Source organism: Aedes aegypti, chromosome 1 (genome assembly GCF_002204515.2).
Source record: "Aedes aegypti strain LVP_AGWG chromosome 1, AaegL5.0 Primary Assembly, whole genome shotgun sequence".
Classification (NCBI taxonomy): domain Eukaryota; kingdom Metazoa; phylum Arthropoda; class Insecta; order Diptera; family Culicidae; genus Aedes; species Aedes aegypti.
In genome coordinates, this window is record NC_035107.1 from 89,217,466 (window position 1) to 89,231,314 (window position 13,849).

The 13,849-nt window shown below is 40.0% G+C and overlaps 1 protein-coding gene across 2 annotated transcripts; it reads left to right on the plus strand.

The window, feature by feature from the left end:
- Positions 1-968: 968 nt before the first annotated feature.
- Positions 969-12,831, plus strand: LOC5574999 (lopap). 2 transcript variants are annotated; one of them, XM_001655423.2, is made up of 4 exons: positions 969-1,122; positions 10,659-10,903; positions 12,146-12,401; positions 12,463-12,816. In XM_001655423.2, exons 2-4 carry the CDS (start codon positions 10,706-10,708, stop codon positions 12,732-12,734), a joined length of 726 nt encoding a protein of 241 aa, XP_001655473.2. In that variant the 5' UTR covers positions 969-1,122; positions 10,659-10,705; the 3' UTR covers positions 12,735-12,816. The 2 variants fall into 2 exon arrangements, with proteins under 2 accessions (XP_001655473.2, XP_021697582.1); XM_021841890.1 differs by lacking the exon at positions 969-1,122 and adding an exon at positions 1,859-2,151 and having other exon boundaries at positions 12,463-12,831.
- The last annotated feature ends 1,018 nt before the right edge of the window (positions 12,832-13,849 follow it).

A 13,849-nucleotide genomic window follows, 5' to 3' on the forward strand; every position in this document is an offset into this window, starting at 1 on the left:
AAACAACTTAACTTCATCAGACCAATTTTAAAAACCTTGCTTTCTAATTCTACTTGATGATTTCAAATGAAGAGCATTAGATTTACGTGGAAATATTAAAAGTTGAGTTTTGGAAGCAATAGGAGGAATCTGCAAGCATGAAGAAAAAATATCCTAACTTTTTTTGCATCCTACAAAATCACAAGCATAGTTTTTCGATAATGAAACCGTTAGATTTCGAATTATATGCCTACATCCAAGAAAGTTTGTCTACATTCAGGCTAATGCTGATGTCCAAATCCGAAATTTTGAATAAAATGGTCAAATACAGGGATTGTAAGAATTTCTACATCAATTAATTTTTTTTTAATCATTTTGGGGAACAATAATTAGTAAGAAAATCTTTGTTCTAAACCCAGTTTTGCTATATGGTGAACAATTACCCAGTGTTTCAATTTTCAATATTTATACTTAATTTACGAAATATTATAGGTTATTTTATGTTAAATCAAATACATAAACCGATAGAGATCAACGAAGAACTGATTTTATCGAAATTATTTTGACAATATCTGAACGCCTGGCCTTTTTAAACTTTTCGATATTATAACAATAAGTTGAAAAAAGTGATCAATTTGCATTCAATTAATGGTACTTCGGTTCACACAAGTGTAATAACATGGACTTGAGCATTTCTAGGAAGATTTCTCGTTAATGAACCCAAAAAGTATAACATAAATATCCTGTTTCCTATTCCTAATTTATCGTCATCTCTTTGCCCATTTCTTTCCTTCGCTTCTAAGTTGTTTTAGCTAGAAACGAGAAAGTAATATCCTAAGCCAGTGCCGCTATATATTCATACAAAAGCCTGCGGTTTGCGCACGCAGACTCACACTTGTCCTCGTGTCGAGAATTCCAATCCTTATCGCACATTTCTTCCTCGCCCACGTCTTTCGTTCTATCTTGAAGCAAACAAAACGTAGTTTTGTTTTCAATCGTAGTTTTAACTGATTTATCACCCACTCCACAAGTGCCAGACCTTCGATCTTCGTTCATTCCGTGAATTTGCATTGCCAAAAATAGTGTAAACCCTTCAAAAGTGATATAAAACTACTGACCCAGTGAAGTGACTGCCAACAAATCGTAAGCGATAAACGTACTTGCAATCGACGCCGTAGTTACGTCGTAATCTAAAACATCTACAGTAAATGTGTCCTCCCTCACTCCGATCTACCAATTGGTCCATGAACTTTATAATCATTCTTATTTTTTATCTTTCATTGGTAAAAATTGAATTTTTGTTTATATAGACCATCATTCTAGTTCATCATTAACAAGTTTACTGATGGAGGAAAGGATATCGTTAATAATATCATTTCATTTTTTATATCGTTTCATTCATTTAATTGATATGAATAACACTAAATACATAAAGATATGACATGAAACATTTTTCTTAATCTGTAGCACTCTACTGGACTTACAACATCTATAAAGCATTTCTATCATGTAACACCTTGTAATTTTGCAAAGGTAGGAAAACTGTCAGACAATGATATAATGAAAGAAAATTTGCAAATAAACGTTTCCCTAACAATTAGCAGTTGTTAAGCGTGCGTCAATCCAACGGCATGAAAAGATAAAGTTTTCGCACTAAAATGCATCCATCATTACTGAATTTAACTCAATTGATAAAAATGTGGGAGAACACTCGTAATCACGACGGCTGTTGTAAAACGCTGTAAATTTCTTCAGTCTGCATTCATTGCTTCTCTGTACCGCGCCGTTTCAGATGCCTCTCTGAATGGCAAATGAGGCTCGCGTGGCTGAGGGACGGAAAGAGTTGTTCACTTTTTTACGATTTTTTGCTATTCGGTCGTCGTCGCCGAGGGTCTCCACGAGGAACAATTCGATGAGTGAATGTTGCAGCTTTCGGTCGGTGCGGTAGAGCGAGTTAATCTGGTTTGAAGTCGTTATCAAATTTGCACTAAATTTGGAGAGATTTGGCAACCGGCTACCTAATGGGAGAAAAGGATGGTCGGGCACTTGGCGAAATTCGAGTGACCGAAACTGGAAGTCATTTCCGGATATTTGGGTTAGCCGGACGGGCGGTTGGGCAGGAATCCCTGGAGGGAGGCGAAAAATTCGACATTCCTGAGCCGATCGAAACCGGTGAGTGAGATCGTGCGAGTTTTACGTATGATCGATTTCGGTTTTCTTGGAATTTGATTCAATGCCCATATCGATTATTGAGGCGTTGTATCGTTTTTTATATTAACCCGTAAATTTCCAGCATGATCTTACTTTTATAAAAATGCTATAACTCAGAACAAGCCATTCTTGAAGACCTAAATTTCATAACAATTTGGATGACAGATATGGTTCCGTGATCATACCGATAGACATCTACTTCATTTTGAGATGTGTTGGACTTCGGTATATGTAAATCTAATATTTTTAATATTTCTATTGAAAAGATCCTCATTCGGTGGGACGACATTAGACCTTTAGCTTGGTCCTACTGAATAGCTGCGCGTTTACCGCTCGGTTCTCTGAGCCCTTCTTGCACTTATATGGGCTCATAAAATTATGGAAAAACAAGATTGACATTTTGCTATAATTATTGAACTCCTTTGAGCAAAGGCCTTCAGATCTACAATAAGTTTTACAGCCTCAATAAAATATGTCTTATCAAGTTTCAAAATCGACGATTATTTACGGTTATCCAAAATCTTCTGCAACTGAAGGCCTCCATATCTACAGACGTAACCAGAGATTTTTCGAAGGTTTATGAATAAGGTTCTTACCCAATCAAACTCAAACAAACATATTCTTAAAAGTCTAACGGCTTTCACGGATTATCCAAGAAATCCATTGAGATTAGGTCTTCAGATCAACATACGTAACCTGTTACCAACACTAGCAGCAACTGATTATGTTTCTCGGATATCGTTGACGCCATAGGAACCCGATAACAAATCAAAGAAAGACGTGTGAGAATAAAAGTTTCAAATTAGTTAAATTAGTCACCTTAATGTTAAATTAGTTCTAAAAGTGCTGACAATGGCCTTCAAACTGTGGCCAGTCCATTCCGTCAACTAAATTTTACATTGTTCCTTTGAATTCCAAACGCCGGCTTATATGGCACAACAGATGCGCCGCTCTAGAAGAGAAACTAGAGGCGTAGTACCAAAACAACTAAAAAAATTATTTGTTCAACTTCCACATCAACCGACTATGTTTCTTACTCCTGTGAGTCAACAACAGCAAAACAAATCAATCCAGTAAACTGCAGAACATGTCTCAGCCCCGATCGGAAATGACGCGGAGAACGATCCTATTTCTGGCGATTTATCCAACGTCCGGATCCGGATCCGCCGGTGTTGCAACCGGCCATACCTAAACGATCGATGATATCTTAGATGTAGGCTTGCTGGTCCAACCATTGCTTCCCATCTTCGCGCTTCCTTGTGATCCGGATGCCGAGACAATGTTGGACTTCTCCTAGGTCTTTCATTTTGAACCGTTTCAGCAGATGAGCCTTCAGCTTCTTCTTCGGAATCCGATCGTTCGTGAAAATCAGCAGACAATCGACGTAGATGGTAGCAAACATCATTTTGTTCCCACGTATCGTCCAGTATACATAAGGATCTACGCTCGACCGCTTCAATCCAAATTTCTGCAACACATGTGACTGGACTGCTTAAGGCCATAGAGAGCCTTCTTCCTTCAACTTGCAGACTTTTCCGTTCGACGTACCGAACCCCTCCGGTTGCAGCATGTAGATTTCTTTATCCTTTAGCTCGCCTTGCAAGAACGCTGTTAGTGCGTCCATTTGATCGATATCCAGATTGTAACGCACCGCCAATCGGATCGTCCTTCACCACGAGGCGGGCCTTGCACCTCTGGATGCTTCCGTCGGGACCTCTCTTCTGAACACCCACTTGTTCCGAATCGCTTCTCTTCCTTTTGACAAATCCGCTAGCACCCATGTGCTGTTCTAGTTGAGGGAGGCGTTCGCCGTCATCCAAAGTTCTCGGTCTGGTCGCCGCAGAACTTCGTCGTAACTCGTCGGATCATCTTGGCACATCGAATCGCTTGGTAATTGAGAGGATTGGACACCGCCAGAAATTGAACTATAACCTATAAAATCATCGAAACTACCTGGGTAGCGGCGCTTTCGACCACTGCGCCTAAACCCTTGTTCATCAGCTGATGACAGCGCAATGTCGGCACAGGCATCCTCGAATTCTTCAACATCACTGTCGACTGCGATGGCGTTCCGCTATGACCAGGATTACCAATCGGTTGATCGATAACACCGACAGGCTGGGCTGCATCCGACAGAACGTTTTCGATCGGTCGATCGATTTCAGCAAGTGTTGCAGCATCAGAATGTTCGATACAGAAAGTTCCATGAACTCCACCTTTTTCCGCTCATTGCTTTGGTACATGGATGGCTACAGCTACTCGATAACCCTTGGTATCCTCACAATAGCCGACGAAAATATCGATTTTTGGATTTGGGGTCAAACTTCTTCCTTTTCGCTTTCGGTACTAGCGTCATCACGCTCGAACCAAAAATCTTGAGGTGTGTTTGGTTCATTCGCTCTACTGCCACGTTCTGCTCTGGCGTATAAGGACACGTTGTTTACTGCTTAATTCCGGCATGCTTCAACACCCTTCGAAAATCTGCATTCTCATTGTCTGTATGCAAGATTTTCAGTTTCTTACCCGTTGGCCTCTTTTGCTTTTGTATTGAATAATTGGGTCCTAAAATTTTTAATAAAATCTTGTTTTTAATTAACAACCCAAAAGAGCATGTTACTTCAACTACTTTAGCATTTTTTCCCGCTCAAATAACGGCTATATCATATTTAAACTTAAATTTTAAAATTGGGTCCATAAATGAACCTTGACACTTGAGATCCTGTTTGGCGTTCGCTTAGTCGACAAAAACACCACAGGGGTTTTAGTTTCAACACTGGGGTTGTTCTTATCTGACATTTCGGAAGGGACACGGAAAACAAAATACATCCAAAATTTGAGTTTAAGCCAAGGGCTGTGACAAAATCTAAAAAAATGTTTTTTCGACTTAAATCAACGGAAAACATTAGAAAATTGAGTAAACATGTGTTTTTGGCTTAAACTTAAGCGTTTGGCACTAAAATCGGGACAGGGCTTTAGGACCCTATTGTGCGTCAAGAAATAAACTGCTACTCGCTTTCTCGCTCCAATGGTCCACACAGGTCGAAATGTACCAATTCCAACAGTTCTTCCGATCTGGACACACTACTGGGAAACGTACGCCACGCTTGTTTACCTTCGAGATAGGCAACACAACCAGCCAACGATCCATCTTGAAAATCGACTCCGTTCGCAATCCGCTTCAGCTTCTTCAGGCCGCCATAGTATAGATGGCCAAGACGTCGATGCCAGATCTCAATTCCACTCGCCAAGAACGATTTCTCCCGACTCTGTACAAAACTCCTTCCTCAACTACGTTGACAACCAGATCACCATTTTCGTCCAGAACTTCGCATTTATAACGTGAAAATAACGGTTTTCCCTTTCTTGAAGAGAGCACTCACAATTCGAGTCAATTGTATTTTTGGAAAAAAAAAAAAAAGCTGCTTCCCCCCCGAGATTTCTGGTGTTCGAGGGTTTTTGACTACAAACTGGTACTTTACTGTCGATTTGATGGTTATACAATTGATTTGTCTGTCAAAACTATAATAAATCACACCTTGCTGGGTTACTTACCCACACCCAAGGTATCTAGATGGGAGGTACACGCAAACAAGTTTTGTAGTATAATCTACTGATTCCACGGTAGAGTTAAGAACTGCACCAACGATTTTCAACCGACTACAAAAATCTGTTAAGTTTACTATAATCTGATAAAAATCACTGACCAGTGCAGTAAAAGTGACCATGTCCATAGTAGTCTCGACTACATAGCATTGTATTTCAATCCGTGACACTCACCTTACAACACAGTGTGGGCAAAAGTACAATGCCAAACTTGTCAAATCAAGAATGTTTCTAGTCATAAATGCTGTAACTGTGGTTAATTAAACCGAAAATATTTTCTTGTGTGGTGATGTTGACTATGTTCTGGTAGAGTTAACAGATTAGTATAGTCGGTTGAAAATCGTTGGTGCAGTTCTTAATTTTACCATGAATTCAGTAGTTTCTACTATAAAATTCATTTCAGTGTAGCCCAATGTGATAAATTTCCCATTCCGCCATTTTGAAATGCCAAGTGACAGCTGGCGAGTTTGTTTTGGATGTTTGGATATCAGGTGCATGGCGTGACAAAGTTGGTATAGAATGATTCTTTTACACCCGGAATACGCGGCAAAGTATCTGAATTTCTTTACTGTATGCACTGATAATAAAATGACTATGAACTTACGAGTTTAAGTTACAAGAATACAACCGTCACCATCAGACGGCAACACCGTGGCATATCCTCTCTTTCATCGGTGGACCGTCGGTGGTGGGTGCCTCTCACCCGCAGAACTATTCGAAATTTTTGAACTATTCAACTTTTGCGACTCAAAACACCGGGATTCCATGGAATACTACATTAACGACGGAAGTTTGATTCGCGACGAAACAGCTCATCAATGCGGGAGACAATTTTTACTTCACTGTGTTTATGTTTGTTGGAGTAAACATTCCTTAACAACCCCATAGAAACGGTAGAGTGGAAAACAGTGTACACAAACCCACCAGGTAGCCAACTCGCCAGCTGTCACTTTCACCTTCCCCGCTGCTTACCACACCGCGCATCCACTGACTGCTTAGATCGGTAAACCTGTCATTATAAAAACCTTGCTCACACCTAGCCTGTTCGCGAGTCTGTCATGCTTGTTATGCGTTGGTATACACTCGTGAGCTGCTTCGTGATGCGAACTTTTCCACCACTGCATACTGGTATTTTTCGCCGTTCCAACGTTGTGACTCACCTTCGCTTTATTGATGAATTTCCAATCCGGCCGTGCCATGTGACAAGTGGCACCCGAATCAAAATACCATTGACCAGCGTTCTTGTTCATCTTTGACTGCTGTTGCTTCTCCGGGCGTTTGGTAGCAAAATGACCAGGCTTCCTACTGTTGAAACAGGTTTTCTCGCCGCTCTTTGATTTCGCCGGCGTACAACATACCGAGGCCTACTTGAGGCAGGTACTCATCAGCCCATCCACGTAGCCTTCGACACTTGGACTGTTGACGAGACGTATCGAAGTAAACTTCCTTAGCAACCCAATTTGCCGATTCAAGCCGCTGTCTTTGAACGCAGATTCGAGCTTCATCCAGGCAGCGCGTGCATCGATCGCATCCAGCACCAAACTGTTATTGTAGTTCTCCAGGCTCAAACAGATTGTTGCCAATGCCCTCTGTTTCTGGTCCTCCGGCACTAACGCTTGAGCTTCGGCACTTACGGCATCACAACATATTCCCGGATGAGAATCATCCGCATCATGAACGCCCACGTCAAGTAGTTCTCCCTACCACGCAGCCTATCGATGACCGGTAGCGCCACAGAACCTCCGCCAACACAAACGCCTCTGGCTTCGGCTGCAGTCCTTCCGATTTCTTCACTTCCGTGATTGATGTTATTCAACGATATTTTGAATTCAAATTAAACTGCTTGACGTTTCTTGAATTTAAAATATCTTCCAGACATCATCGGGTTATGATCCTCTTGGGGATGGTACACAAATTATGTCACGCTAAATTTCATCATCAAATGACCCCGTGGTTAATATACAGTCCCTATCCCAAATGCAAGCTTCTGAAAGGTCACTCGTTGCGCTTGTAGATCTGATGATTTGTACCCAAGTAGTTCTTGGATACCTTCGAACAGTCGTTGAACTCAAATCTTTGTTTACAAAAATATATAAGCCCATTTAGATATCATCCACGTTCGAAAATTCCCCGAAATTTCACAGGTTACGCGTGTAGATCTGTAGGCCTTTACTCAAAGAGGTTCTTTTACAACATTAAATGGTCGTTGTACACAAAACTTGGCGGAATATATCTGTATGAACATGTTTGGGTATATATGTTGTTTATAAACCTATTTACGCTTGTAGATCTGAATAAGGTTTTGGATAAACTTGAATAGTTGTTGAACTCGAAACCAGGTACAGTCTAACCACAGATAGCAAATGTTTATGCTAGAAGAAAAGTCTACTGAAAACCTGTGTAAATATTCAAACTGAAACACGATGAAATCACTAGCGCCGTCAAACAGCGAATTGCGTCAAACTGTGGTTAATATAAGCATAGAGAACAGACATGGAGGCTCGAACAAAATTTCATCTGAACCATGTGTAAAGGTTTGAATCAACCATCAGCGCCGCCAACGCAGACAGCCCGACATACAAACTCGTTTCGACAACACGATGTCACTAGTGAACGTCAAAATGCATTAGCACACAAAGCAACGCTAGCGACAAGTGGCAATTTTTGATATCGACACTAGCGCCAAAGTGTAGAAAGCGGCAAATTTGTAGCGTTCTCAATCTGACGACAGCGCCACGTAACAGGAGCATAACGACACACTTTGAAATGACCAGTACAATGGTTTACACACGCTGACGAGAAAAGATGATCACCTTTTATATCTGAAATGAAAGTTTAAGTCTTATTTAGCATGCTTGATGGATTAGATCACAAAAAAGTTTGATAAATCCTACTTTAAATGTTATGTAAACATCAGTGAAAATAGTGTTTCATACAGCTTTGACGGCCTCTAGCTAAAAATTGTGACGTGCTGGAACATTTCTGAGAACGGCATCAGTTACAGCAACCCCAAATCTACTAGAGACACATAATTTGATCCTTGAGAGACGCAAAAATGTTATTTTTATTACGCTGTGTAATTTGTCAGATGAAGTTAAGTGTTTAGGGCTCATACTAGATAAATAATAAACTTTAAAAAATCACGAATGCAAAAAAAATACATAAAACGTGTGTATTCAATGATCTTCGTTACTTTGTCTGAAGAACAAGCTTTTTATCTTCCACAAAATCAGTATGGACAGTATTTAATAAAATCAGAAAGAAAGTTCTGCAATATTGGAAACATTGGATTAAATGTCGGATAAAATTATTAATAATTCAAGGTAAAAATCCTAGCAAACTTTCATAGTGCCTTATACATTTAGGTTATGTTTATTAAAAAGCGTTTATTTTTCTCTATAAGCAGGTGAACTTACAGTAAATAAGCATAAGCATAAAAGCATAAGCATTGATGACCGTACAATTCGTAGTTGCTACTCCGTGATTGACTGGAATAATCCAAATTGTACAGGGAACCAACAGATGTAGCTTGGGAGTAGCATACCATCTTCAATGTACATTTTCAAGGACTCCAAGCTCATTAATGTCAATAACGGCGCCGGCCACGTCCTTACGGTCATCGGGGAAGGGAAGGAATGTTGGTGTGACATCCATTGCTACTAGAGACCGAGATCACCTCTGCATCTCCATGGTTTTCACAGGAAGGAGTTTTGTTAGTGGGAGGGATCAAAAGCTACATGATCAAGATTCACCTTGGTAAGTGATGCGATTCATGTAGCCTCGAACTAAAATAAAATATCTATCAGTGCGTCGACAATTTTAATGTCGAACTATCCAAAGGTTATTTTTTAGTAATTGCGCCAAATAAATAAAAGAATATGTACGTGTAGATCAATCTTGTTTTATAAAACAGTAACAAAGCCTTATGCCGACACTTGAAGTGACGAACCATCCATAGTTTTTAAACAAATAAATGAAACATTCCCACGATATAAATGTGTGTTTTCACAAGCATGAAACGAACTCACCGCTTTAATCCAGTTTGAAGATTGATTTGATATAATCGACGTTAACTGCAAATCCGCCAATTAGAATTCCGCAGAAAATCGTCTCAGTATCGTAGGTTTCAGAAATCTTGAATTAATCTCCTGGAAATCACACAACGGACGTCACGGAAGCCTCCAGCGCCTCAAACTTGCACAGCCACTTTCCATCAAAAATTGAACGATCCAAATTCGACTTTTCTTGAAATCCTTAAAAAAATTTCTCTCCTGAAACGAGGAAAAACTGTCAGACGCAGAAAAAACAGCTTCTTGCCTTGTCAAGGCCTACTACAGCTCTCTCAAATCTGACCTGTTACAGTAAATGATACATAAGTTGGTATCATGTTGGTTGGTGGGTTTGGTCTTTTCAATTTTTTAATAGCCTTATTTAAATTATAATTAGGATGACAGTGTTATGTTACACAGAACTCTTGAATATAACAAATGAATATAATGTTTTAAATAATTCCAATAAAGAAATGCACATTTAAAAAACTGCAGATTTGTCTGGATGTCATAATATGTCAGCAGTCCAACAGGTGATCCCCTCGACCAAAATTCTGCAAATGGCTTCTAAACCAACCTTTCGCCCCGATCCTGGTGAAAGTTTTGACACATTATAAATAATTATAACGATCAAAGGGGGGACTCTCTGCCGCCATGGTTTTAATTTTATCTCCCTTTTTTTCCATTCTTTTCTTTTTTTATTTTCGGGGTACGTGGGTTTTATTATCATCGCGGGGCCGTCCTCGTGTGCTGCTGCCTGCCGGACCATGCGTGTGTGTATGTATCTGGTTGTTTCTGGCGAAATGTGGTCATTAGCGATACCTATACAATCTATATTGCCGATATACAACTATTTCACCATAATGACCGGATGCGACGGAGGTGGCAAAGGCGATGGGAGATGTCACCGGCGACGGCGGAATTCAGTAATGACCGGAGGCAGTGGACCGCAGCGACGAATCGATTGGATCCGATGGACGCTAATTATGCTAATTTTGATAGTCGGTCAATGTGACTCTCAGATGGGCCGGCGCCGGAATAGGAACGAACGATGTCCGAGGGTGAGTGAAGGGATAGATGTTTAAGTATTTTACTCAGCATTCTTTAGAATTTATGTGTGTATTTCCAATTAACCAACAAACACTGAACTTTCCAAATCAGCGATAAGTCCTAGTGTAGGGCATTTAAGAAGTTCAATAGTTGTATACTTACGGTGCTCCAAAGACCTCTAAGAGAATATTTAAAGAAAATCAAAAGCAATAATTTCAAATAGTTTATAGAATCATTGCAATACCATAATCCGGAGTCCCATTGTTCAGTTTTTTTTATATATTTATTTAAAAAAATACATGTCATCTTCTTTTTGAGTCATGCCTGACAAGCAAAGTCAAGGTTTGGAATAAGTTGCATTCTTTAAGGTGAAACAATTTGGAATCAATTTCAAAGATTGCACTAAACTTCAAAGGCACAAGTCTCGAGTGATTTTTTATTTTGGCTTTGTGCACTAGCAGAGAGCTTAAAATAAGAAGATCACAAATGTTTGGCAACTATTTCTCCAGTTTAGTGCCTTTGAAATCGTGAGTAGGGGCACAAGTCGGCAATTGTGACGGCCATCTTTGTATTCCAAGATGTTTCGCCTTAAAAATCTGCTACACGGTAAAAAATAAGCACCATGCTATCAATAGTTCTGCACTTGGATTTGCACTACTGTTGAATCTTGACAAAATCAAGGTAACAGCACTTGAATTCAACGTTGCATGTTTTGATTTGAAATAAAAAAAAAGTTAAAATAAACATTTCCGCCTGACCCAGATTTGAACCACCAACCTTCGGAGTGCAGGTCTAGTGTCTTACCTCGACACCAACTCGCATCTGTTGAAAGGGATCGAATTGATTTCAATTACTTTCTACAACGAGCTGTCAATGATTGCTCTCATACAAAAGACATGATGTTCAAAATCAACGACTTTTCACTTCAGAGTCTAGTTCTAGAGACAGTAGAGCAAATCCAAAGTTGAAACTCTTTGAATCATGGTGATTAGTGTTTTGAATTGAGTCAAGTGATCAATCTATTCAATCGAATGTGCTGATTTTTTACCGTGTATAATTAGAATAAACACTCGCTCAATACCGTGTAGGGTGGACACAGTTTCGTGTATTGAAACACTTAACATACGCTACCTTTTTCTTAACTGATGTATTTTACTCCAGGTCCCCCTATCCTTTATGGCAAAATATAGGATTAAGCTAAACCTACTTTGAGTACATTGGTCAATACATTGAGTCAAATATCTCTTTGCTAGGTTCGAGCGATGCGCAACTTTGACCTCCCGTCCATGATGGGCTACTGGTACGTCATCCAGTACTTTGCCTCGTCGGAAACTCTGCCGGAGTATTCTTGCATGCAGAGTTCGTTCATCACCACGGACGGTCTCATCACGATGAACTTTACCTACTTCTTCTCGGACGATCCCCTGCGGAACTTCCAGCAAGGCAACATCACCTGGGTGATTCCCAACTTTGCCCAACCGGCTCACTGGATTCACGCCGAGTGGACTTGTACGAATCGAAACTCAAATACAACGTCATGAATATCTCATCAACCCTCCCTCATTTTTAGATGAAGAAATCTACAACACCTACGTCATCGATACCGACTACCAATCGTGGGGTCTGATCATGCACTGTGCCGAAAAGACCAAATCGCAGAAGTATCTTTCGGCACTGATGCTGTCGCGGACTCCAACACTGACCCAAAATGTTATCAATTTCCTCCGGGAAAAACTACCGCGGTACGATATCGATCTGAGCTGCATGTTCCCGATTTCCCAGGTTAACTGCAGTCACCGGGAGGTAGACCCGAAAGCGTACTTCAAGTACGAATCCGTCTAGCTAAGATGGGTGGGATTTTATGTTTAGTTACTTATATAACAATATGACATGTGAATATAATCATTATTTTTTATAAAAAAAATGTGATCAACAGGAACCCAGAGAAAGCCTAAAGCAGCTATCAAAGTGCTTATTTCATTATCAAATGCTTTTTTTTTTTCTAAACTACAGTTTTTTTTTGTGACTCCAATATTTCTCCATTGTCCGTGTTTAAAATCGTCTACCTATATGTTACTGAGGATTAAAGAATTCCATTTTGCAGTATGTTATTTCCTTTGTTACCTTTTGTATGAAGATCAAATTACACAAAGTTAATTTTATAAAATCCTCAACCTTTTCATATACTGCTTTTGTAGTACATACTGTAATATGAAAACGTTGTTTGTTTAAACTATTTTTAAATTGTATTTTAGGATTTTTTTAGCATTGGAAAATGTTTTATTTGCTTTGAAAATAATGTAAATTTCCTACATCATGTATGGTGTGGTAATGACAGTCATTTAAAAATTTTATTTATAGCTTCGACGTGGCATTTTCAAATAGCTCATTTCGTCAATTTCCATTCGATTTTTTTGAAACCACCTTCAGTTGACTTTAAAAAAATACCAGTTATTTGTCATAAATGGACCATGCTAAATTCGGAACCATACCGGAGATATTAAGGGTTGTACTGGGGTCACGAGGGTGCCAAATTTCGGAAATGTGATTTTTTTCATTTATTGCAGTTACAACTATGGATACTGGCTTCGCCGTAGAGTTAGGTGAGCTCGTCCTTCCTTCTTCGCCACACACCGTTTTCCTGGACATCGCCAAAGATCGTCCACCCGACGAGAGAAGCACACGACGTTCGATGACTCCAAGTGCTGGCAAGTCCTCCTCGAGCAGCGCCCACGTTTCATGCCCGTAGAGGACTACCGGCCTTATGAGCGTTTTGTACTGGTACATTTGGTGCGGGTGTGATTCTTTTTTGACCGCAGCTTCTTGTGAAGGCCATAGTAGGCCCGACTTCCACTGATGATGCGCCTCCGTATTTCACGGTTAACGTTATTGTCAGCCGTCAGCAAGGATCCAAGTCAGACGAACTCGTCGACCACCTCGAACATATCTCCGTCTAT

Coding starts and splice junctions, on each gene's coding strand:
- LOC5574999 (XM_021841890.1), top strand. CDS start 2,001: ATGGGAGAAAAGGATGGTCGGGCACTTGGCGAAATTCGAGTGACCGAA. Junction 2,152..10,658: donor TCCTGAGCCGATCGAAACCG/GTGAGTGAGATC, acceptor TGTGGTCATTAG/CGATACCTATACAATCTATA. Junction 10,904..12,145: donor GGAACGAACGATGTCCGAGG/GTGAGTGAAGGG, acceptor TCTCTTTGCTAG/GTTCGAGCGATGCGCAACTT.